Source organism: Cygnus atratus, chromosome 4 (assembly GCF_013377495.2).
Source record: "Cygnus atratus isolate AKBS03 ecotype Queensland, Australia chromosome 4, CAtr_DNAZoo_HiC_assembly, whole genome shotgun sequence".
Classification (NCBI taxonomy): domain Eukaryota; kingdom Metazoa; phylum Chordata; class Aves; order Anseriformes; family Anatidae; genus Cygnus; species Cygnus atratus.
The window spans coordinates 20,906,244-20,932,658 of record NC_066365.1 but is presented as its reverse complement, the minus strand read 5'-3'; the positions used below and the strand labels follow the sequence as shown (position 1 = coordinate 20,932,658).

The window sequence follows — 26,415 nt, the reverse complement described above, 5'->3', positions numbered from 1 at the left end:
CATGTTCCAGACTATCACCATTCCGGTTCCTTTGCTCGGGGCTTCTCTTTATCAAGTCAGAATCAAGATTTGAAATGAAAAATAAACATTTCCAAAGCAACCCTGCTTCCCCTCAGGGGTTTGTCTTAATGCTTGCTCCTTTGTAGCCTGTCTTCCAGGTATTCAGATGCCTCTCCGGCTAATGCCTTTCCCACAGCTGCCTTCTGGTAGGGGCCAGAATCTGAAGAAACAAGCTTTTGGGGCCATTGACTTCCATCTCCTGCTGCTGCAAATGACTGTTACAAGCTTTTTCCCCAAATGGCTCTAGATCCATTTTGAAACCAGACTGGGGTTTTGTCCCTACTGCTGGAAGGCTGTGCCATTACCCCACCGCTGCCATGGTTAGCAGTCTTCATCTCATTTCCTGTCTGAGTTTTCTGTTTGCTGAAACAAGAAATTTTCTGGGTGACACGTGGTGAGAGTCTCCCCTAGCACTGTCTCTCTTGGATCCTTGCTGTCTGTTCTGCCTAAACACATAGCTTAGCGTAAAGACTGGCAAAATTCTGCAGTGCAAAATCAGTTTGTTTTTTCTAAGGTTTACATTTCAAATTAGAAGAAAAATTATTACGACAGTCATTTACATTAGTCGCTGACTAAGGCTTTGGAAGTAATCTGTTCTGTAGTTTATCAACTGTTTCCTTTTAGTTTCTTTTCAGTTTGTTTTCCCTACGAATGTGATGTATGTGATCTCTGTCTTGGATTTAAAATATTCCTGCTTTCTTTTGAAACATTTCTTCAAGCTCTTTTTTTTTTTTTTTATTGCATGCATAAAGCGCTTAATGCCCTCAATCTGCATGAAAATGTTATGTGTATAACTCTAAAAGCTCCCTTAGGACTGGAGATTTTTTAATGAAACAGTTTAAACGTTTTCCACACAAATGGGCACTTGGGGCAAATGACATTATAAAAATTATAAGAATAATCGTTAAGATATTTTCACCGTTTCTTTCTTAAAGACCTGCATCTCCAGTCAGCTTGATTGCTCTTACTGGCAAAGAAATAAAGTTTGTATGGGTAGGAAGTTAGATGTTAATAAGAAAGAGAAACAATAGACAGCCTGCCCTGCTTCAGTCAGCATGGTGCAGGTGTTCAGGCTGATGTAATGGTGTTGCTGCTTTCCTACTCTGAGATGTACATGCATATTTATAAACACATGCAAGCCAATCAAGTATTGCATTTGCAAGAAAAACTAACAGAACAGGGATTGAGATAGAGAAGAAGGCAATAAAAATGCTTCAGCTTCTTCAGGCCCTGCTCAGTCTGAATGAAAGTTTTCATTTTGAAAGTAATACGTAAAGATTCTCAAGTTTCACATGAGGAAATATATGATACTGGATATTCTTGTTAGGACACATGTTGACACTCATGTTGTAAAACTCAAGTCCTACATATGGTTCACTCATAGACAGAAGCTCTATTCTGTGGAGGTTTGTGAGATTCAAAGGAAATTGTTTTCTGATTTGAAACAGAGCTCAAAAGTAGTCAAATTCCATGTGGAAGAAAATCCCCAAAACAGTAGTTTTACATCAGATGAAATACTTAATTCTATCAGGATCAGGCTGTTCTATTTCAAATTTGACTGCTTAAGTGTCTTAAATATTGCGTTACCTAATGCAGCCTTTCAGAACAAACTAATTTGAAGGGAGAGAAAGAAGCACTTCATTTAGGAATACAGTAACAAAGTTCTGACATTTGTCAGTGTTTCTCCCTCTCTGGAACTAATGTTTCATAACATCGGTACAGTTTTCTGATACGTTTTAATTTTGGTAGAGTTGTAACCTACACAGCAGGATGTTGTTCATGTGAAGCCATTCTTTCTGACTGTGTGTAATCTGCGTGTTGGGGAGGTATTCCAGCAGTGATAGAAAAATGCAGGATTCTGCCTTATTTCTCTTGCATGTTATTTTCCACTGGAATGGTTGGTCTCATGTCTAATATACCATATTCCTTGGGAAACTTCATTATTGCTGGTGATGGTTTTTAACAGATCCTTGGTAGAAATGGGTACATGCTGTCACTGACAGAAAAGCACTATTTTTAAGCATGTTCTTGGAATGTGTCCTTGCTACTTTTATCCCTGTTTGTTCCAGCTATGTGCCCTTACTTGGTTCAAGTGCCAGTGGTCTATCAGATATGACAAAAAACGCTTGCCCGCTCCAGGGAGTTTTTGTAGAAGTTGCCGTCTTGATAAAAACAGTGCTGATAAACCTAAACCCAGATGCCATAAAAACAGATGGAATTTAGAACACCATTTAAATCCCCCTTGAAAATTCCAGCTGTCACGTGGACTTGCCATGAGGCTGGTGACTGTCAGTCATTTGGAATTACAGGTTCCAAATGTAGGTTCCTCTATGTGTACGGGATGTATAGGTTCCTCTCCACAAGGTATGAGATCCAGTTAGGTAAAGTAGAAGTTCAGGATGAAGTTTCTGGCAAAAACGTCATTTGCAGTGGCTTTGCTTTCTGCAGTGGGTCAGGCTGGGAGCTGCTGGGGAGGGTTTACTTCTGTTTATACTGGTTCCATTGCCAGCTTAGATAGGCCTGTTAAAAGCACCCAATTTGCTAGTTAATTTTTAAGCATAGACAAGAATATATCATTTCTAATGTATGTGTCTGACACGAATGCGTTTCAAGGGCAATAAAGATATGTATGTTTATCTATTGGCTGTTTAACCCTATCTGTCGGTTACAAATGGAAGATTTCTGGCACGGGAGAGACCATTTTGCATAAACCATTCAGCAGGGTTTTCCAGATGCTTAGATTTCCAATAAATACTACTAATAAAAAAGTCTAAAAGGCCCAAGCATATGCCTAGGATATGCTGAGTGCTAGAGTATGTAAGCATGACTTCATTTGGTACAGGCAGGCCAGTGCTAGCTCTAACCTAGTCAGCTCTGGTAACATAAGCAGCCGAGTTCTGTACCACAGTGCTCAACACAGCAAAAAATATTTGAATATTTGGGGAGTTACCCCACAGGGTAGCGTAAAGCTGGCCCAAGGCACGTTTCCTTCAGTTACAGTCATGGCATTGAACGCACCACAGATGTGTTGGGTAGCTTTACATATCTTTACCACCCCCTGCTTTTGAATCACAGCTGCTTCCTGGTGCAGTTTAGGGAGTAATGATGATTAGTCTGCAGGCGCTAGGTGTGCTGGACCTGTCCTGGAGCTTTCCCTGGAGGCTGGAAGAATTGACGTGTGCTGGTTAAGCATCTCCTCCTGGAGTTAACACTGGCCAGTGCTGGGCCTCAAATTTGGTTCTTGCTGTAACTAATTTGCTTGGTCATCATCTGTTAGCTCAGTTCAGGCTGACATCTGAGAGAAGTGGGAAGTTGGAACAAATTGCGTTTAGCCTAGTTTAATCTTTGCCATAATCTATCCTTTCAGCAGTGAAGGAAAAGAGCAAAAATGTTTAGTGAGCCTCCAGAAAAAATCCAGAGCTTTAGCAACTGGCCAAATGCTGTATGTGGAGGTAGTAGTCAGATCACTCTAGGCTTCCAGTTAACAGAAAGTGGATGGGGAAAACTAAGGAATCGTTTTGCATTTGTGTATTGCAGAAATATGTAAGCATCAGATTTTTCATTATTTTCTTTAAATACAAACAGAAGGTGCCAATAGAAATTACGGGTTTTGATTGTAAGTTTTTTATCCTTAAGCTAACAGTTGTGGCATTTCTTCTATAGATTGTGCAATTTGGGTGAGCAGTTGCTAGTTTTGCTGGAAGGTATTGCTCCTCATCTTGTCCTCTCTTGTTGTTTGCCAGGTTCCTCTTCCTGTACTTGAGGAAAAAGGGAATTGTGAATGTTTAATAACTAAAGATACATGGTTGGTCCCAAGGCCAAATACCAAAGCTGATAAAATCATTAAGAGCCTTTTTTTTTTTTTTCCTTTTCAAAGGAGCCTTTTAAATGGAAGTAATTGATAAATATGTAAAGCTGAAGATCACAAGGAGGAAGTGATCTCATGCCTGCTTGGCCTCATAGATTCTATCTGAAACGACTTGGCTCTGTCTGAAGTAGGCTGTGAACTCCTTGGGGCAGGACGTGTCTTCTTCCAGATCTTGTAAAATGCCAGACACTGCTGATGTCACCTTGTAAGGAACCATTTCTTCATACCTGACTTGAAGAGAAAGTGATGGGTTTCAGTCATGTCGGTGAAGGAGCTAACATTTAAAGGCTCACATGACAAGTAGAGGAGCCAAAACAATACTATGGGAAAGCAGTGTCAGCAAGAAAAAGGTGTGGACACAGTATGGGATACGCCTTTTCTAAAACCTTTGCACTATCCCAGAATTTGTATATTCTACCTTGAGCCTTGGCCTTGGATTTCCTGTATGCTACATGATCACAGGAAACAGCCTGCTGTCGTTTTTATACTGCTTGGCATGGCAAAATTGGATTTTTAGATTTTTTTTAAATTATTTTTTCAGCTTCCAGCTATTTATTTAATTTTAAAGGGCCTTACCAGTGATCTTGTCCATCGTGTGTGCATTTTCTGTGTGTAGTTGCGGGGCACGGAAGATCCCAGCACTTTTGGTGCCATGCAGCAATTCTCAGTCTAGCTTAAGAGTGGTGGCAGTCGCCTTTCAGTGTTGTCAAGACTCTGCCATGTTACCTTCTTGAGTTTTCTTTCCTTGCTCAAGCAGAAAGTCTCCACTTCTTTCAAGTTAGCCAACTCCAGTAATGGGTTGCCTGTCAAGTACTGGGATAAAAGCGTTTATGCAGCTTCCATAAGTGATTCAAATGATGAGTGAGCTCATAAAGGAAAGAACATTGAAATTCAGGCTGAATCAGTGGTTAATTGTCTGCTCGTCCCTTCTCAGCTCCCCTCCTTGCGTCTGAGTGCCGGGGGAGGATGAGGTCATTGTGCTGATTCTTGACCACAACACGCTGCCAACCTCCCGTGTCCTACCAGGGCTTGTGTCAGCTGCGTCCCAAACACAGAGTTACTCTGAAATAAATACTGTTTTAGCTTTCTCCTAAACATCCACCAGCCTTGTGTGGTTGGGCTGTTCACGTCGTTGATGCCAGTGGGCCGTGAGACTGACCAGCCCTAAAAACCAAGATGCCCATTGGCACTTGGAAGAAAGCCTTCGGCCCAAGTTCAGAGCTCTGGATCCATGGCAAGGCACCTTTGCTACCCTGTGATTTGGCTCTAGAAACAAATTCTCTGCTTGCTTTTAAGCCTATATTGTCAAACATCATTTCATAAGCAGAACCAAAAGCAATTGAGTATGCTGTTTGCTGCAACTTTTTGGTTTGCTCTGGATTTCATGTGCTAGTCTCTTTTTACAAAACATGTTTGGGACAGAAACTCCTATATTCATTCAGGATGGAGGTGGCGGGTGGGCTCACCCTTCTTGTGGAAAAAAATATTTATTTTCCAGTTGTCTTTTTAGATGATAACATCTTTTTAGAGAGGTGGAAAATCAGCCTGAGTTTTATTACAGGTGTGGAGCCTACGTTAATACCAGTCATAGGAGAATATTTTTGTTGTGGTCCTTCGGTTTGCTTTCTTAAACCTGAAGACCAATTGTGAAGCAGTGTTGAGTTAAAAAGTCACGTAAAATACTTGAAGGGTTTAGTATTCTAGTGGAGAGGGTAGATTATTTGGTTCCTGCAGCTGCTCAGGTTCGCTTCTGGAAGCGCTTGGCTAGCATTGCCTGCTGTCTCGAGAGCATGTCCTATCAGGTGATGTGCAGTGGGGTTTTTGTGCCCATACTGCTTTTTGGAGTACCAAGTGCCTGTCGTGCCCTTGCTTCAGATGGGAAAGTTTCTCATGATGAAGGAGAATTGGATAGAAATTGGCTTTATTCCTTCATAAAGTAAATATATAAAATGCTAAAATGAAAAACCCAAACCCTAAACCTTTACAATCGCAACACTAAAGAAACCAACCAACAAAAGCCTTCGTTTTATTTTATTCTTTGAGCTCCACCTGCCTCAGGTCTCGCGTGCCCGAAAGCCTGGGGCCGCGGGTGGCCTTTGCTGAACCAAAGCGCCGTGCCTGGTTTGGCTCGAAAGATGCAGGGACTGGGCAAAGTGCAAAAGCAGGGCTAATTTCTTCAAGCCAGGCGGGTCTTGCTTTTCCTCCTTGATTTCGGGGTCGCCAGCATCCTTGTAAGCAGAGGGCAGGGAGGTGCCGGGCTGGCAGGCCTCGGCCTGGGGGCGCTGGGCCAGAGGCGGGAGGGGCCGCTGCTGAGGTAGGGCTTGGTGGAGGCCTCGGAGGCGATGCGGGTTGCACCGGGCCAGTAACTTTGTTCGAAATCGGTTGTGGCTCCGTAGCACGGCTGGGTTCGGCCGTTAGTTACAGTCCTAGAAAGCTGTAGGGTTCGGTGGCAGAGCAGGTAGAGCTGGTCTTTCTAAACACTTCCACTGGGATTCTGCGCTGCTGCGCTGCAGGGCAGAGAAGGCTTTAAATACGTTACAGAATTTCAAAGCATATTGAAAACAATGTGAAGCATACCATCGGTCTGCCTGTTACTTCTTCTTATTTATTTGTTTTTTTTACACGTGTCCAAATGCAATGTAGAGATCAAAATTCTCCAGACTCCAGGATGAGACGACAGGTGAAAGCTTGGTCAGCTACTGCAAATTTGTCCCAGCATTTTCTCCCATTCCTGGAGTGGGAATCCACTATTGCTGCCAACACTCAGGTGCTGGAAGTCTCTCCTTCTGGCTAGAACAAGCTGTAAGGAGAGCCTTACTCAAAATTCTCCTGAAGTTGCAAGATGCTCTCTCTCATGCTGTAAAACTGCTTGATGGTTGCATCACTGCCCTGGCTGTAAATTACAAACCAGGCTGTTTTAGGTTTGCTAGATTTTAATCTTAGAATCTGGGACAGTCCCAGATGGATAAATTATGCACGGATAGTACACCTGATGTGTTGGACTTGCTGCACATGTGCGATGAATTTACATGAGCGCAGTACTTAGTGTGCAGACATTAGGCAGCCTGAGTTGCCAGGCGTCTGGAAAAGTGGGCAGTTACTACAAAAATGTGGGAAAGATGATTTCATGTACAAGCATGCATGAGACATAAGATTTCTGGGAATAATATAAATGTTCTCACCTGGTGTCATCCTTCCTTTCATTCCCTTTCTCCCCTTATGGAATATAACTTTTTAAAAGCCAAGACCAAATTCCCTTTTAACTTGTGCTCTGACTGGTTCCATGGAAGCCTCCGTGGTTCCCTGAGGGGCCAGGAAGTGTTCATCAGGTGGTCGTGTTAATGCCGGTCTTGATTTGCTCCTTGAGGGGCAAGTGGAGAAATGCAGGCTTTGGAATAGTTTCAAGCAGGTTCTGGAGTCCTGTACTTTACAAAACTTTCAGACAGGGTATTTACAGGGCAGTGAACCAATTATGGTTGGAGAAAAAAAAAAAAGAAAAAAAAAAAGAAACTTTAAAAGTGTAAAGGAATTGTTTGTACAAGTATTTTATTTTTTTACAGTAATGCTTATGATAATGATTCCTGTGACTGTAAGTATGTTCTTTGGGGAAGGGTCTAAGTAATCATTGTTTCTTGCATTTCAAACAAGAACTTAGAGCACTGTAGCTTAGACTTTGTATTGTTTTCGATCTTTCTTAGGAACATAGAGTCCCAATCTGGTTCATCTTTGCAGATCCTTGCCTTAATAATAAGATGTGCTAATGCAAGGTGTTTCCAGGCTTCCTGTTCCTTGTCTGTTTTGTTTTTGTTTTTTTGGTCACTTTCTGGTACTTGGTGCCAACACGTTGAACACTTGTGAATAAACTGGCTAGCAGGCAGTTTGAGGAGAGGGGTCTGGCTGCTGTCTGCACTTGTAAAACCAAATGACTGATGAGTCAAAAGATATGAAAGTTGTTTCAAGATTCATCTCCTGTGTAATAACTCAAGAGACAGCCTCTAGTTCACTCAGTTACTTGGAGGCTGTCAAAGAAAGCAGTATCTTATTTTACAGTACTATTGAAGAAAGCCAACTTGTCACACAAAGACAATTTACGGCCCATTTATTTTCAGCATTCTCCTAATTCCTGTTACTTGAAGTAAAACCCATCTTCCTGACGGACCGGCTTCTTATTTCCCTTAATCCTGCAGCAAAGCGGTAATCCTTCATTTGTGACCTCACAGGCTGTTGCTGTGGAGAATGCTGTGATATCACAGGGCCAGCACTGACTTCACTGCTGTTGGAAAGAGACGTCCTGCTCTCTGGATGACGCGGGGGAGATGCTAAGTACTTCTGGTGTTCAGCTAGCACTTCCTAAGGAGCAATACCTGGCGAATAGGTTTGCATAATATCTGCCCGCATAGGTGATGAATGATACAGTCAGAGGCTGCATGTCGTGCCAGGGGAAAATGTGTGGTGATTGTGTTTGGCAAGGTTGTTCCTGTCCTTGAAAGAAGTCATGTTATCAGAAGGAAAATGTCACTGGGAAGTTACACAAAGCTTTCTCATCCTCTGCCTCCAAAGATACCACTTTGGAAATGACACTGAATGGCAGAATTATTTTGTCTAAAACCAAGAACTCCTTGTTTTGTATCCCTCTCTTCTTTGCCTGAAGAATAACATTTTGTCAAAACCAAAACTTTTCTTGGAAATACTAATTGCCTTAAAACTTCCACTTAAAGAAGCTTCTCAGGTACAAGGCAAAAAACACAAATTAAACCTTTATGCCATAAAGTAGACTGTTAGGCTCTTAATTACAAATTGAGGTATGAAGGAGACGCATAATTTTAGGCATTATGCCTGAGACTTTCAGATATTACCAAGCAACTTGCATGCATGGTTTCTATTCACATTCAAGTCTGAGCTTTTATGCCAGATTCCAGAAATGAGTGCCTAAAATTAGGCTCCTCAGTAACTGTCCTTATTTTCAGAAGTACTTAGAGTACAGCAGCACTCAATGGAGATAAAGGGAAGTGCAAATCTACATCAGTTTTGAAACTCAAGCTGTGACTATTAGAAACAACATATGGCAATAGGAACCAAACTTGGCGCTTTTAAGATCTCTGCCTTTCACCGTAACAGGAAGTTTTTAGAGAAATAGAACTTGCAGCTTTAAATGTCAGTGGTTTTCTATTTTCAAAAGTGAAGTTATCAGAAGTCAGGAAGAAATACTATTAAAAAAAAGAGTAATTCCTTTGCTTTAACATTTGCTTTTTGGATATGCTGGGGAGAATATGATTGAACAGCAGGAAGGCACATTCTCGCCTCTATTAAAATTAGTATTCTATTTTTACTATTGATTATTCAGTTTTTTGTTTTTACTTTTTTCTGTGTGGTATGAAAGTTAGTTCCTGCAGAGGAATTTAGCAGGATTATATGCGTACAACTGCCATAGTTGATGTAATATTTGGAAGTTGTATAAGCTAAATCAGGTTAAAAAAGCACCCTAATTCCAGAATAAATATGGATTTACATAGGTATGATTACATGGTGGTAGTTCTGGCAGTAAATCATTCTTAGACCAAAGCTTTGAGGTCAGTTTCCATTTTATCCCCATAACACAGAGGTTCCCCAGATTGTGTTCAGGGAATGTACCAGACCAGATGCTGCATAACAAATATGCAGTGTGACATCTCAATTAAATGTAGCACCACAATTAAAATAAAACACCACAAATTAAAGACAAAAAACCCCTCCTCCTGCAGAGGCTCTGCGGACCACACATGGCACACAAGATGCACTTTGGGAAGCCACGCTTTTTCAAGTCCTTGTGGATTACTCCTTCTTTCTAGAAACTACATGTGCATGTGTGTTTTGAAGAGGTTCTCATAAAGCAGCAGTAAACTTCTAAAGACAGTGTTGGTGATGACATGCTTAACTGCTCGTGTATGTTCTGGTTCAAACTGCCCAAAGTGCTTGCTCCTCTCTGGAGCGATACTGCACATGTACCTTATTAGCATGCACACTACTAAGTTGCTCTCTGCTTTCTTCATTGTCCCCCTAAACGCCCATCCTTCCGCTAGCTTTGCTCCTGCATTATAAAGGCTTAGGAGCAACCCATTGGGGAACAAGCTAAATGTTTCTTTTCAGTTATTCTGCCTGCTCCGAAGCCTGGGGGAGCTCATTCTAAGTCATGGGAGGATGCAGGTGCCCTCAGCCAGAGCTCACTCCCGAGCTGCCGGGGATGCTCCCTCTGCTGGGTCACTGGCACTTGGGCTCAGGCTTTGGGCTGCATGCAAGATGCATTTGTTCCCTCAGGCTTTTAATTGAGACTTGGAAGGGAGGCTTGCATTGAATCCTTTGTGTGGCACAGGGTGAAGGTCAGCCTAGAAAACAAAACAAAGGCAAGCGCCCAGTGGATGCAGAGCACATGCAGTTCGGCCTTCGTAAAACAACTGTCCTTTTGTTCACTTCTTTCTTCACCAAAACACGCAGCCGTTCCCACTTTGCTTACTCCAGCAATCCCGTAGGCCCTTGGATTTTCCCAGCCTTCGTACAGCTGGAAAGTTTATTTCTCACCATTTGGTTGTTATTCCTGCTTCCGTTTAGCCCTGCTAAGCATTTGGATTCTTTTAGCAAGTCCTCTTTCATCGTTAACGTCACATATGCTGCATTGCCTGCTTTAGGAGTCAAACAAAATTCATCTCTTTCCTTGCGTTTCCTTTTAACCTTTCTTATGTTTTTCCTTACGTCTATTGTTCCTTGTTTTGCCCTGCAATCTGCTGCTGATCGTATTTCAGTCTTTATAGCCTAGGTTTTTCTTGAAGCAGCCTGTACATTAGCTCTTAACGCTAATATTTTTAGGTACCAAACAGGCAGAAGAAACAGCGCAGGTTTCAAAAAACACTTGTAAGGCTGCTTTCATCCCGGGTAGGCAGCGGCTGGCCCTGTGCAGCAGCGGCAGCCTCCTGGGGGTGGCCAGGTGAGGAGAGGGTCACGCACCATTCCCTGCACATTTTACCCTTCTAAATGGGATTTGTGCGTCCTTTGGCGAGTTAAAATACTGCCTGTGGTTGTAGCTCACTGAAAGGACATAGCTGTAACTGTAAGCCATTTTTCTGACAGTCCAGAGTAAGTAATGATGACATAAAGACAAGACAGGGAATGACTGTAGTTTTGTTGGTTTAATGTGCATTAAGAAAATGCTGTCTTACTATCGCATAAAATATACTTACACAAAACTTGGATTTATGCATCCCACAATTTTGATCTCAGAACTGTATGTGGGGTTTCCTCTCCATATCCAGTGGATATTTGCTGAATTTGTTGTTCAAGAAATAATCCCAGATCTTTTCTTTTGCTGGCCTTTTGATTCAGTTTAATGTAAATTGAGACCGTCAGCAGCTCCTGTGGTCATCTCAGGAACCTAGTCTTTGTGTCCTAACTTAGGGCTCTTCTATACTGGGTAAAAGGGCACAAGACACAACTATTTTTATGCACTTTCATCTTTCAGAAAACTGGGTCATAGCAACACTTGGGGAGCACAAGGACTCTTCCAGGTTCTAGTGCTTAATAAATGCTTGGCGAAAGCCCAACACAAAAGTCTTGTCGAGGACTTGTTTAGAATACAGAGGAGATAAAAGGGGAACAGCCAGTGCTCGTCGCAGGAAAGGATCCTGGGCGGCAAGGATCAATACCAAATGGTTGGTTTTTAGTAGTGACACTGGAAGTGTGAAAGTTGGGCTGGGTAAGGAAGTGGTAACCCTATCTGTCAGGTCGCAGTTGGCCAGGTTCATTAACAGTGCTAAGAAGGACTTCAGGCTCAGCAACAGCTGAGTGAAACAGCTGAGCAGTCCAGCGAAATAATGACATCGGTGATGTAAGGCAACGCAGCGAACGTGGAAAAAATCACGTTGGAACCTCTTAGGTTCCTGCTGTTTTAGGAGTGTGGTCTGCATGCCACTGGGGTCAGAGTGGTGAATGTGGGAGATGAGTGGGTGGTGGTAATTAAAAATGTAAGCGCAAGGCTGTGTAAATCAGGCAGTACATAAGAAGTCATCGCACAAGAGATGTACGTCTACGAAATTGGTAATTTTGTCCAGTTTGAATACCTTGTTCAGGTTTGTATCTCACAGGCAGTGAGACTTTCAGATTCCTGAAATTTTGCTTAAAAAAGAAAAGAGCAAGAGGCAGGAAGGTGTTACTGCTGTAATAGAATGCCTGCTGAAGGTTTTGGTTTATGGCTTCCTGTAATGAAGTGAGTACTCAATAAAATTAAGCAAAACCCATGTGAAATGGACAAAAGGAAATGTGTTTAATTTAGTTAATTGTTTAACCGTAGGAACCCCTGGTTCCAGGTACTGTCATTTATTTGGTCGGGTAGTTTGGGATTGCTGCATTTGCTGATAGCTATATTGCTTGGAAGAAAAAATGAAAATCTGCTGGGCCTTGAGGGTCTCAAAGAATGAACTGTTTCTGTCTGGAGCAAGGACATTTCCTGTTAAGATGCAGCATACAACATCGGCCACGGGTGCTGTGGTTTTCTAATGCTTCCTCTAAGACACTTGGCCAGCACGAGAGGACTGGGCACATCGCTGCACTGTTGTGCCATGGCATTTCCCATGCTCCCATCCCACAGCATCTCCCTCACAGGGGAGACCAAAGGACAGGATTTTGAAGTGTGTTGAGACACTGTGGGAAAAAGGGGCCACTGCATCTGCCCCACTCAAGTAGATTGTTAGGGGCAGAATATTGTAGTATGGCTACTTCTTGTAAAAGGTGTAGGGTATTTCAGTTTCCTAAGCATTAAAGTATATCTTCTTGAATCGACTCCAGCCATAATAAAACCTCTGCCTTCCACCACAGGGAAAAAAAATGACCCAGTAAACTCTCAACTGCTAAGTCTTCGGAGCATCTAACCTTTTCTTTTTAAAACCACTTTGGCACTGTTTTAATTGATTCCATGCCTGGCCTTTTCATCAGGTCTCTTCCAGCCAGGAAAAACCGTGCTGTTAAAGGCTGCTGCAGTACCATGGGACTTGTGTTCAGTGTTGCAGATTCTTATTTTAACCTGAAGTTATCTGCCAGTCATCACTATTTGTTTGAAAAGCTGTAACCACCGCAGTATCGTCTTCGGGAGGAAAATCCTTCCACGGTTACAGCAGTCAATAGAAATGAGAGAAGGTGCGCTGTGTCATTGGCTCATATTGCTAATCAGCCCTTCACCTCACAAGAATTTCGGCTGCTGACTCTCTCGCCGTATGTTTGCTGCAGCATCCCCAGCCACACTGAAAATGTGTTCTGGCTACGCTGAGGACGGCGGTGGAGAATGTGTGGCTAAGGCAGGCAGCTTGTGTTCAACAGCCATGTTCTGTGCTTTCAGGAGTGCTTGCAAAGGAATGTTTTCCTTTATAATATTTCCACCCTGAAACAAAGCATCTATGTTTATCACTTTGGTGTTTTTTTTTTCTCCTTTTCTTTCTCATGTGCTCATCTTTTCTTGCCAAGTCTCCTCTAGTGTCGGATTTTTTTAATGCTTCTGTCTTTCCTTGCATTTACTGTTTGCTGCCAGAAAATAGGCAGGCTTTTTTTTCAGTGACATTGTAGCTTTTTGTTGTTGTTGTTGTTAGCGACATTGTAGCTTTAGCATCAATCATTTAAATAATTAGTAAAGTTTTCTATGCAAAAAATATTTTAAAACAGTTTTTTTTTAAAAAAAATCTCCTCCCATGCCATAGTCCTGGCTACAAAATCTGTTAGTGAATTCTTCATGTGATTTAAAATGTCACATACTTTCCAGTGAGCTGTAATTTTCTAAAAAGACAATTGTTTCAGCCACTAGGGTTTGGGGGGGGGGGGGGGGGGGAGTTCTGTGGGTTGTTTTGTTTTTCCTGCTAAGACTGGTGGGCTCATTGAGATGCTATTCACTGGGCAGTTGTCTTAGCAAGTGTTGCACTGGGTCACGGTTTTGTCCTGCATTAGGTAACTTGTAAAGTATCATTTGCTTTTCAGTTTAGTTTTTGTGACTCTTCAGTGTGCGATATGCTTAAATTAATGGTGGAGATGCTTAAATGAGGAGACTCGGATAGTCGGAGATCCAAAGAGTGAGCTGATAAAGTGTCTGGGCAAGATCATGGTCTGGGAGTCAAACCCAGGAACGCTTGCTTCAAACTCATCATAAAAAAGATACCTGCAACTGGTAATTCAGGTGTGGCGTAACAATGAACTACCAAGGTAGTACAGCTGAGAAAAAAGCAAATTTCATTCTTACGATATATGAGGCAGGGTATTTCCAGGGAAAGTATGGAAATTTGAATTTCCTTCTACCTGACAGAAGTGAGAGGTTAGCTGGATTGCTAGAATGTGATGCAGAATTTTGGTTGTTGCTTTTTAAGGGATAGTTGTGTAAGTTAGAAAGCCTAACGAAACAGGATGGGCAGGTATCTGAGACCCCTACAAGAACGTGCTTTTTAAAGCCAGCGGGACGAGATCTGAAGGAGCGAGGTATGTTCTCTGCAAATATGCTGGGGTGCCAGCAGCTGGAGGGGGTATAAAGGAGTATTTAAACTCACAGACAACAGTAGCACAAAACCAGATGGGCATTCCTTGTTGGGATATTGCTCAATTTAATATCCTGATCCAGTTGCCTCTTGTGTTTTCTTAAGTGGTTTCTTAAACGACCAGGAGATTTGTTCAGGTAAGCGAAGTGGAACTTCTTAGCATGCTGCCAATAAGTCGTTAGGAGCAGAGCACTGACAACTTGAAATCTTCAGGATGTAGAGAGTTCCTCAAGAAATACAAGCATGATTTTGTGTCTTTCTGGTGTTCTTTAGTCTGATTTCTTCTGTGGCCACAGAAGAAGTGGGTTGTGTTCACAGTCTGGTGTTCGGGTGCCTCCTGCCTCGTGAAGCTGGTTATGTAGAGGTGAGGGTAGTGGTGGATGACCTGCGATGAACAGCTCCAGTCTGTTCATCTGCAGACTCCAACTGCTGAGTGCCGATGGCTGATTTTTAGCCTCTAAAATTCAGGATCCCTTGAGGCTGGTACAGGCTAGTCTCAATTTTCAAATTGCTCTTGATAACCTTCTTGGCATCTTTTGGCAGTGTTCTTTTTTTTAACCGTTTTTATTCTCTCCTCCCATCGATGTCCCCCTCCATTTTAGCACCTTGCTTTTCTCCTCTGAGTTTCCCTCAGTGATAGTGATGGGGCTGTGGCAGCAGAGGAGAGGGATGAATCCCAGGGCCTGGCTCAGGAGAGCCCACGGACGTCCACGAGCTGATGTGGAGCTCAGCAAAGGAGGCTGCGTGCGACTCCAGCACGGTGTGGGGGGAAGGAAGAAAAGGGTTTTAACATGGTCTGCTTTCTCACTGGATGAGGGAGGTGGATCTCGGGCTACACCGCTGTACTCAGCTGGTGTATCCAGATGCACGGGCACGCATGGAGTTACACCAGAGAAATGCATGGCATATTCATGCCAGGTGCCCTCAGGAAGGCACCTTTTGTGTCAGAACAGTCTTCTGTTGTGTGCTGGGGGGGAGATGTGGAGGAAGGAGCAGAGTGGCTGCCTTGGCTGGGAAGTGCGTGTGGAGCTGGGGTCAGGCCTTCCTCCCCCGAGGGGGTTCGAGGCCAGGCTGGATGGGGCCTGGGCCTACCTGATCTGGAGGGTGGCATCCCTGCCTGTGGCAGGGGGTTGTACTTAGATGAGCTTTAAGTCCCTTCCAACCCGAGCCTTTCTATGATTCTGTGAGCTGATGGCAGTGCTGGTTTGCCCATCAACTTCAGCTCTTCAGACGTTCTCGTTCACCTTTTCCTGCTGCTGGCCTTTCCATTCCCATTTGCTCTCTGCCATTCCTGTGGTGTCAGGCACTTGTTGCTGTTCACAGTACCGATCAGAGGGCTGTGTGGTACTGCTCTGAGCTGGTGAATCTGAATAGAGCCATGCCTAGGTGCTTGTGCACACGAGGTACGTGTGCAGGCCTTCGGTGTCTCTCAGGCTTCACATGCCAGAGGAATTCCCTGACTCAGAGAGCTCACAGTTACATTTGTTCAGAGCAGTCAGGCCGCCCTGAGTCAGGTTCAAGTACGAGAAATAATTGTTAGAAAGGACGGGCATTCAGATCCTGTTTTTACATTTCTCTTCCTTCTGCCTTTATTTTAACTGTGGTGATAAAAGGGTGAGTGCTTCTGCAAGAATCTGTGCAGGTGTGTGGAAATACTGCTGCACGCACCAGCCCAGCTATTCCCCTGTGCGTGAATGTTGTCTGGTGCAAAGGAAAAGCAGTCTGGAGCTCTTGTTTTTTCTTGCAGTAGGTGTGTGTTGTAATTCGCTTTTAAGCCCACAGAAATTTTTCTTCTTGGAATGAGTTTCGTTGCTGTAAAGTAGGTGTGGGCTTAGCAGACAAACAACCCAAGTTTCCACAGGAAGATCCTGGGGGACCCAAACATTGCAGATGCCAAGTTGGATTCATTAGAGGCTTTGTGGCTGATCCTGCAGCCCTAGGGAAGGTAAAACTCCTGTAAAGTTGAAGGAAGATTTCCTGGAATGAGGCCTTTTTAGGGAACATAGGAGTTGATGAGTGTGTGTGTATAGCACAAAGCCCAGCTTTCAGTGTTGAGATCCTGGCTACTGTGTAACTACAGGTGTAGCAGAGCACCCTGCATACCTTACCCTTGTAAATCAGGTTGGTTATGATACGGCTTCGCTGCATAATAGTTGGCATAGACCTGTGAACAAAAGCGATCTGTTAGCTGCCTAACCCAGCTCTTTGCTGTCCTCCCGGAGCACTTGTAGAGACCTATTTTAGGCTGGGGTCGCCTCTGTCACTGCGAGGGTCGTTGTAAGGCTAGGTCTCACAGCAAAGTGGGATGAAGACCTTTGTATTTAACAGTCCTAAACACCTGCTGTGTTCACTGCTGGGAGAACCTGGGATAACTGCCTGTTCTAACACAGCACAGGTGAGTCCTGAAGCGCTGCGTTGCAGGCATTTAAGGATTAGGTGCCTGCTGTACTTCAAATTGCTTCAGAGTGCTTAGCATACAGGAGCCTTTAAAGAAGAGCCCCATGGCAGCACTCCTTTTTTGTTTGCCCCTCCGTTTCTGCCTATCAGACTTCTCATTTTGACAGATGACGACTAAAAATAGCTTTTTGCAGTAAAGACAGTTTTAAACGTTTCTCTCTCTTAAAACACCAAAACAACTGAAAGCGTTTCTCCAAAGCCACAGCGTCTGTCCCTCATCGTACGCTGTTGCTACCCCTTAGTCTGTGTTTTTCCGATGCTCCGGCTTAGCATATCCTCACGAAGAGGAGGAAGATCTAGCGTCGGGAGCGAGATCGTGACACAGTGACCTCGTTCTGAGCATTGCCTCCTTTGTCAGTAGCAGCAGGAGCTGAAGCAGCTCCGCTGGCTCTCGGCACTTGGAGCAGTTTGACATTTTCTGCCTGGCGTGGTTTCAGGGCTCACTTTGTTGTGAGCCCAAACGGTGAATAGGATGATGAAAAATGAGCTTGCAAGAACTTGCCCACTGCTTTTAATTTTTTGATAAACAGTTGCAGCAGCATAACTTTGATCCCGAGTACAGTGGAGCTGTCTGTTACGTGCAGGTCTGCAGCATTCTTCGGGACTGACAAAGGAGAGTAAGTCTTTTCTTTCAATCAATAGAATAAAAATTGGTGTCGTGCTTAAATAGCGAATAATTCAAGAAAATGCAGCTCTTTGTAAGTCTCTCTGTGTGTGTGTGTACACGTACGTCTGTGCATTCGTGTTTTTGTGTGTCGTGCGGCTGTGTGTTACATCAGGAAGATACGTTGGGGTGAATTTCTTGCCTTGACTAGAGGGTTAAAGCTTTAACTTGTCTTCGCTAATGCATGTAAATAGCTTTCTTGTCCACTTAATGAGGAGGCTGGCTTGTTATCCTGTACAATGCAGCTGGGCACAGTTCCAGAGGCAGAGGCACTTCGTTTCAAAGACAAAGAAGCCAGCGCAGACGTAGGGAGAAACCTGGAACGTTGCGCCGTGGTGGATTTTTTCAGAGCGATGACTCATTTCAGTTCACAAAGGATTCTGGGCAGGGTAGTGAGAAGTCAGGTTGGCTGATCCATTCCTATGACTTCACTTTGCAGAGAGCCAGGCAGAAGAGGAGTGACACTGCAGAATCCTGAGGCGCTGCAGTGGAGAGGTGCTTTGCTAAGACTGTGAGTGCCTTCGAAACAGGGGGTGGTGTCAGAGCGTGATTCCAGCCTTTCCGTGGAAATGGGGCAAAAGGAGAAAGATGTTTTCAAAACACCGTGTGGGAGTTGTATTTGTAGAACCCTTTAGATTCTCTGCCTCCACCGCCTCTGTTGTTTCTTAACCATTTGTTTCTTGTGCTTATGTGAGAATTAAGTGTGAAATAGCATTGCTTTCGGAAGAACTGCATAGATACTGCATTGTCTTTTATTTTCTGGAAGCCTCTACTTCCTGCTTTAAGAGGTGGGTGTTCAGCATATTACTGCCTAGAAACATGCTTTGTTTTTCTTCTTTCAGGTCCTGTGGCACTGATCTCTGCTGTAGTCAGCTTCCACAGTGATATAAAGCCCCAATGTGCACAGTGTTGTTACATCACAGCTATTCTGGATACTGTACTGGAGCACGGAACCAGACCATAGGGGTTCAGGTAAGTCCCCCTTTTTTAACATATTGTGTGCCAGGAATATGGACATGGACATTTATTAAGAGATGCATTTGAAAAATATTGAATAAACACATTCTAAAGCACACAATATATTAAAAAAAAAAAAAAAAAAAAAAAAAAGCAACACCACAATCCTACCCTCTTTTGTCCCAGGATAAGCAAGCAACACCACAAAAATCTCCTCAACTGAATCCTCTCTGGGAAAGTTCCGTGCTCCAGCAGAAACTTTTTGTGATTGCAGTCATAACACGTGCTGGGATATCACTTTGGATCAGGAGGCAGCTGGCCACAGGACATGAACCGAGAAAAGGAAATCTGTGTCACAGAAAATACACAGGATGAATGCATGTAAGACAAGTCTGGTGAATGGGGGCGTTTTAGCACCTGTTTCCAAACATACTGGCACTTGGTGAACCTGGAGATCATGCCTTTAGCTGTGTCTGACCAACTGAAAAGATAAATTTACGTGATTGAAGTAAAGTTAATAACTGGCAAAAGAGAAGAACTTTGTTCAGAGGCAAGTGTTTACCATGTGGTTTGTCATTGTTAAGGTTGCTGTGCTTTCTTCAGGCTGGTTAGAAATGGAGTGGTCACACTGCCAGGTTTCATTGTTGAAGTGTTCATAACCCGTATCTGCAAGGGAAGGTATGTTTTGGTGTGCATGTGTTCCGGAGTTGCAGAAGGATCTTCCTGGTGAGAGAAGGTATGTTAGTGCACTTGTGAAGCCTTTGCTTAAGCTTCTCTTAAACGTGAATAAATGGCTGAATCTTTAACTTATTTTCGTCTTGAAAATGAGTACTCTGATATGTGTAACCGTCTAGTAAACACGACTTGCAGCTTTTCTCATAAAAAATCCAGGAATTGTGTTTTAAAATGAGGATTTAGCTATGGCTGAGTACAGTGCAAGCAATATGCTTTCTGATTTCCTTTATCTCAGATTTGCTTAGTAAAATGTGTTCTTTCCTGTGTTATGCTAGTGTGGATCCAAGGTGTTTCAGAGTAATCTGGGTAATACAGAAATCTGCATATTCTTCCTGTTCCCTCCTGTGGTTTAATCAGATGAAAGCATTGTCTAGCTTAAAATGGCAATTATACGTCATTGTTGTGAGTTCACATATGAAAGGTTTTGTTTGCCACATGTATGCAAGTACCCTGTGATTAGAGTGATTCAGTCATGTTGGGGTTTGGGCGAAAAGGGGACAAAGTGCAATCCAGGCCAGATAGTTGACTTCTTTGGCATCTGTCCCTTCTGTAAGTCAACTTGAAAATGTGCTTTTCTTTTTCTAGAAGAGGCTTTTCATTTACAGTATTCTTGAAAAAAGGTGAAAATACTCTAGGTTGAAGAGCCCTCTTCCTGTCCGTTACCAGCAGTTCTGTTTTTGTCACTTATCTTTTGTTTGAAGAGCCGCTTTCTGTACTTCTTCCTGGAGTGACACTGTGGCTGATTGTTGACCAAAACAGGTTGTTGCCAAGAAAATTTATGTAGGGGATTTTTGTTGAAACTACCACAAGGTACCACGAAGTCACTCTACTTGTTTAATGCCTTCTGATTAATTACATAGCTCTGTAAGCAGCAAAAGTAGAGACTCGATGTGTGTTTTTCGACAAGGTTCTGCCCTGTCCAGAGGGACGTGGCTGTGCCCGAAGCTCTGTGCAGTTGGAGCATGCCTAGCAAATCTCGTTGTTGCAGTCTCTGTTGTCTAGTGAGTCTTGACCTCTCTGGCACATGTGCGTCCTCAGACTGTGACTGTGCAAGCTTCATTTCCTGTGGAAACCAGGCTAAAAGTCATGTTTAAAGCTTGTTTTGATCCACAGGAGGCAAAAGGTTGCGAAGGTGTTGAGAGTCAGGATGGAGAAGAGAAGCTGGGCTTTGGCTTCCTATATTTCACAGGATGCAGAGCGTAATCAGAGGGTCTCTTCCCCATATCAAGGAAACAGTGTGTATAAATTCTAATAAAGTGTGGCTTTGCATTGTAATTCCCTTAATTTTCCTTCTGAATGGCTGTACCGAATTGGTTCCATTTATAAGTCAAGAGGTGATTTTTCAAACAGTCCTCATGCAAACTTCATGAGGCGGGGAGTTTGACTTCCAGGTCACTTCTTTCCAGCAGCAGAATCACTTATAAAAATTCTGTCATCCGTATGTAGTTGGTAGTTTAATTACTGATACATGGTGTGGAATACAGCCTACTTAATTTTCTCCCAAGATGGTGGCACCCAGACTTTCAGAGGACAGAGACAGTAGATAAACTGGCACTGGAAAGGTCTGGCTGGTGTGGGTTCAGGACGGGTGAATTTTCATCCCCAACTCTGTTGCAGGCTGTCATTTTCTCGTCTGTATGTTAAAGATAGTTACGGTTACCCAGGTTTTCAGAATGTTTTGAAATCCACCGAAGAAATGTGCTATGTAAGAGCTAAGTGTTTATTTTATTTGCTGCGTGATCTTTTGTTCTGAGTAACAGTAATTATTTTTTTCCCACAGGGTAGTGCTAAAAATCCCCAAGGCATAAAGGAGGACAGATCCCATTCATTGTTTGTTATACACTTAGATGTTCTTGAAAATTAAGTACCACTTAAAAAGTGTAGAAAAGCTTTTTAAATTTTTTCTTTATAAAGAGAAGTTTGGAAAGACACTGCAGAAACAGAGCTGAAACTACATATATATACATATATAGCATTTAAACAAAACATGCAGTCAGCTGGTGAAAACTGCTTTCTGAGCTCCAGTTTGCATTTAATTGGGAACATAAACATATGAAAGTCAAGGATAGTAATTTGATTTCAAAAGAAAGCTGCTTGAGACAAGCATCAGTCAGAGCTAACAGGAGCCATATGCTGGATGTTTCATGTAAGTGATGTGGTCTTCCAAAAAAGAAGAAAAAGTAGGAGAGGCATATTTGATTTTTTTGAACAGATCTTTCCTAAAGAAGTTGTAGTAAACCTTCTGTTCATGAGGCTAAACATGCAGTATTTATGCACATAATTGATGTTAATATATTATATTAAATCGTAAACACAAGATATTTTCTGTTGCTGTGCATCAAAGAAGTTTGTTCACTTAACTATAACCACAGAGTGCTTGTAATTTCCCAGAGCCGCAGGTTATTTAAGATAAAACTTGGCAAATTAGAGCCTCCCTGAGTAAGGGGGTTTTGGCTTTTGACCACTAGGTCTACTGAAAGTTTTACAGATGTGTGCTAGCCTTTTTAAACCGAGAGTCACTAATTACCTCCAGCAGGCCATTACTGACGACAAGCTATGGAGGTAATTCTGACACAAAGAAGGTGAAACAAGAGTTGCCTTGTCATAAAGAAAGTTGAGAAATACTCGATGGAAGAGTGTAAGCCTTGGCTAGTGGTAGTCCCGTACATAACAGGAAAAAAGGCTCCCTCTTAAACAAATACTTGTTGACCATTTCCATGGCATTTAAAGATGTTTAAGTTACAAATTTATGTATAATTGTAGCATTATTTATAATTGATTAAATGTTTATAAAGCTCCCAGGTATTTGCAAGCAGGACGTCTGTTACCCTGGCATCCTAGCATGCTTTGCTAGAGATTGTGTTAGCGTCAAGGAACCGATACTGAGTGGATGCTTGATACTGATGAGTTATGTGAAGTATAAATAGTTCATGTTTCAGTGGAAACTCTCGGCTTGTTCTTGTTGACCACAGGGACCCCACTGGCAGTGATCAGATGTATGGGCTGAAGGTTTTCTGCACGCTAACCTAGAAAAGCAATTCCGTGCTGGAGGCCTGTTTCGGAAAGGGGAATTGTGCAAAGTCCACAGTTAGTAAAAACCAGTGAAACTTTACTATTTCTTAACTCGTGTTTAGTCAGTTTTAAGTTAACAAGCGTCATCAGGGGGTGATCCCAAAAATGTTCCCTGCAGGCTCCTTGCAGTCAGGGGAGAGGGATGGGTGCTCCCAGGGTGAGCAGCGTGAATGGTGGGAGTTCCTGTCCTGGTGTCCCTCGGGGGACAGCTGAGAGGCTGCGGAGCAAAACTTGCTAGGCTTCGTGTATAAGGTTCCTGGAGTCCCTTTCCCACTTCAGAGGGCTGATTGTGGTGTGGAGGTCCATTCGTCACATCCTAAATACTGGTTAGCTGTGAGTGGATTGTTCTGGGCGCAAGGGGAAGAAAGAGAGCTTCCTCCTGCTCTCCTGCCGTGGTGCCTGTGCAGGCAGCAGGGAATGTGTGGCTGAGGGTAGGCATGGGGATGCTCTTCCCACAGGGCTTCGGTTTAAGGAATTGCCAGCTCTTTGATGATGCAGGTAAAACAATTCAGGAAGTTACTGCCATTCACCTGGATGCCCTGAAAGCTACCCAGGGAGCAGTGCTAGCCCATTTCAGTGCCTGGTGAAGCTAATAAGGTTAAACCTCAGCAGAAGGTGATACGTGCCCATCTGTTTGACATTGCACTGAGCTGAACCTCAGTAGTGCTCACAAGGACACCCATGGCACAGATAATCTCCATGCGAGGGGCAGTAATTTCTTAAATTGCTTAGCTAAATGTGCATAATTCCCATCATCATTCCGATGCTTTCTAGACGTGAAACTTAGTCATTAAAGAAACCGCTCCCCTAGACAAAGTGCAGGTGGTGACTTGTGTGTCTTGCTGATAGCAAAGATTCATTTATGAAAAAATTTAATCTGATGGCAGGTAAAATTATTAATAAACAGTAATTAATATCTGTGATGTTCTTTATCCATTCTCAAATGACCAGGGAACAAATGGTGTTTGCTCCTGAGTCATGTGAAATTGCATCTTACCACATTTCTCTGTAAGCTGTCTGCAGTCTTCTTCATTGTCATTGTTTGTATGTAAAGTACATGTGGCAGGAACTTTTCAGGAATGTATAAATAGAATAATGTATAAATGTATAAATGTATAAATAGAAATGTCCAGAAAAGTTTATATTTTAAGGCAATTCTGCAGTCATATAAGAACGAGGAGGAACTTGCGGTGAAGCTGGAGGAAAGCTGCTGTGGTGGGATTGAGGCAACGATCTGGTCAGGCCTGATTAAGCAGAAGCAGTCAGGAGGCAGCGTAGCACCAATGTGTATTTTAAATCAGCATTGTGTCTTGGGTAATGTGTATCACTGTTGTACAACAGATTGTACAGCTGGTATATTGAAAAATATTGCTCATATGTCTCACTGAAACAGTTATGCAATTTGTTACTCCCACCAATTCTTTTTTTTTTTTCGAAGTGTTGAGCATAACACAAGACTAAATGCATTTTGGTAATCAGTTTTAGAGACTGCTGTTCCTGTGTAGTAGACATAATAGGAATATAGGGTTAATAGGGCAAATATGAGGGGAGAAAAATTTGAATTTGAATTAATATCCAGTGATTTGATTCCTGATTTTGATCACAAAGCAATGCTCTGAGGCAGCAGAAATAGGGTGATTTTCCTGAGATTTCAAAGCAATTTAGGTAAAATGTAATCCCTGGCTATTAAATGACCTGTGGCTGGAAAAAGATTTGTAGTCTGGCACCCCTTGTTCTGTCTGTTACTCTTCTTGTTTATTTTGCACCAACAAGGAAATCTCCTAGTCGCCTTCTCCCCTGTGTTTGAGATCATCAGGGAGCTGTTATCATTTCAAGAGGAGGTATAGAGCAGCATGTAAAATCAATTCTATATTCATATAAAATATGTAAAAATGCACATGTGTAAGTGTATTTGTGCAGTCATGCTAGTAGTATCAAATTATCATTTCTCCGGTAACTTTCATTTTGAAGGTCTTTCAGTGATCTTTGAAGTACATGTTAGTGAATTATTTTTAAAGATGACGTGATAAAAAATTATTTTGGTGAAGTTACAACAAAGTTTATTTTCAGACCATGCTGGAACCATTAAAACTCCTCTTCTAAAAATACGTCATCCATGCAAAGGCATTGGATGCATAGAACTAGGACAGACTTATTCAAAATATCAATCTTTAGGTGTTTTATGCTTCTGTGCCCTTAAAGAGCGTGTTCCACTTTATCAGCTGAGTGAAAATGTTATTCATCGACATATTTTTGTAATCTTTATTACTACTATTAAGAAAAAATATTCTATCAAGTGGAAATGGTAGGTGGTCTATACCACTAGCCTTTGAAAGGGGAGTGAAGGCTTTATGTCCAGAAAAATGCATAAAATTATTTTGTTTATGCAGTTACCTGGTGGCACAAGAGGTTTTCCAACCGTAAATGCCAGTTTGTCGGCATTTTTCTGAATCTCTCTACTGCACCCTTTGGGAAGCCATGTCTGCATTGTATATATCCCATTTTCAAAAGTTCACTGTGTCTGAGTTTTGAAATTAGCTTGCTGGTTGAAATGAGCTGGATGGTTCTTATTCTGCACAGCACAAGGCCTGCAGAGCTGTATGGCATCATCTCCAGTCGTCTCTCTTCATCGCCGTTCTGTGAGCAGCACTTTCAAACAAAATGCTTCACTGCACATCTGTTGTCTTTTTGCAGGTGATGTATCACCAATCAGCATGTCTCCCATCAGTCAGTCACAGTTTATTCCACTTGGGGAAATCCTTTGCCTGGCCATCTCAGCAATGAACTCTGCCCGAAAACAAGTCACACAAGAAGCACTAATGGAGCACCTAACAACCTGCTTCCCAGGTAACTGTACATTAATAAATCATTGGTCAGATGAGCTCATGTCTGTAAAAGGGCAATTAAAGGATTCACTACCCGAAAGATGCTTGTATTTTTAGCTTGCTTATAAGAAGATGGAGTTTTCAGCATTTAGTAGTCTGTTTATCTTAATATTTCCATCCCATCCAGGAGATGATGCTACCCAAAAGTAAAAGGAGGCATTTGTGTTCTAATCTTAAAACCTTTTCTGTTCTTTATTTTTATACATCCAGAATATGAAGTTCTCTTTGACAGGGCTGTTCACATGAGATGCATTTTGCAGGGTCAATTCCTGACTTTTTGTAACTGTTAAAACAGTCTTGAGGTACTAAACAACAAACTTGATTGGATTGTTTCTTTTCTTTTTTTTTTTTTTTTCTTTTGAACTGATATCAGAATAACCTTGTTTGTTTCTTTTCTCACAAAATTCTTTATTATCATACTCAGGAGAGTTTAGTACTTTTTAGTACTTACAGAGAACAAAGCATATGCTGGAGCCAGAGCAGACTTATTCTGCCTTGTGGCTTTCAAGCTGGTTTTAAGCTAACTCATAAGAGCTCTGTTGACTTTATTAACCTGTTTGAAGTGTCATCATTCACTAACATAGGGCTGACCTCACAGAGGTCTCTGTGTAGAGCATTCTCTTAAATAGCAGATTTCCCACATGTTTTCCTGCACCTGTGACAGACTCTTAAATTGGGGGTTGGGGGCGGGGGGGGGCTTGATACAAGCAGTTGAGATCTATCAGCAGGGGATTGTTAAAATTAAACTGAAAGGAAGCTGCCAGCCTGGTGTCCAGGGCCTTTCAGAGTCATCTTGGATGCAGTTCTGGCTTTTGCTTCTGCACTGCACTTGCTTGAAAATCTTTAAATGTATTTTTTACTTGACAACTCTCTCCATGACAGAAAGGTTTTGGAGCCGTAGATTTGCTTGCTGTGTCCTCTTCAGGAGATTTTCTTGCCAGCAATTGCTAATATTTATCTAACAGTAAAATTAAAATGTCTTGGACTAAAGATACTGTAACATCAACAAAAGTAAACTGTATTAAGAATGTACTTGTGAATATGCCACTTCCCTATTGGCAGCCTGTTTCAGAAGTTGGTGAATCAATCAAAATGCATCTTGAAGAGACATCTAAAAGTGTGCTGTAAAGGCCTGGGCAGAGGTTTTACTGCTCAAGAGAGCCCAGTATTTTCACTTGAGCT

At 42.5% G+C, this 26,415-nt stretch overlaps 1 protein-coding gene across 1 annotated transcript in view; it reads left to right on the top strand.

Moving 5' to 3' along the window:
* STOX2 (storkhead box 2) overlaps window positions 1-26,415 on the top strand; it is a 75,689-nt gene that overhangs the window by 28,173 nt on the left and 21,101 nt on the right. The window contains 1 exon segment of the mRNA XM_035557923.2: window positions 25,043-25,195. Within this exon segment, the coding sequence (XP_035413816.1) occupies window positions 25,043-25,195 (153 nt within the window).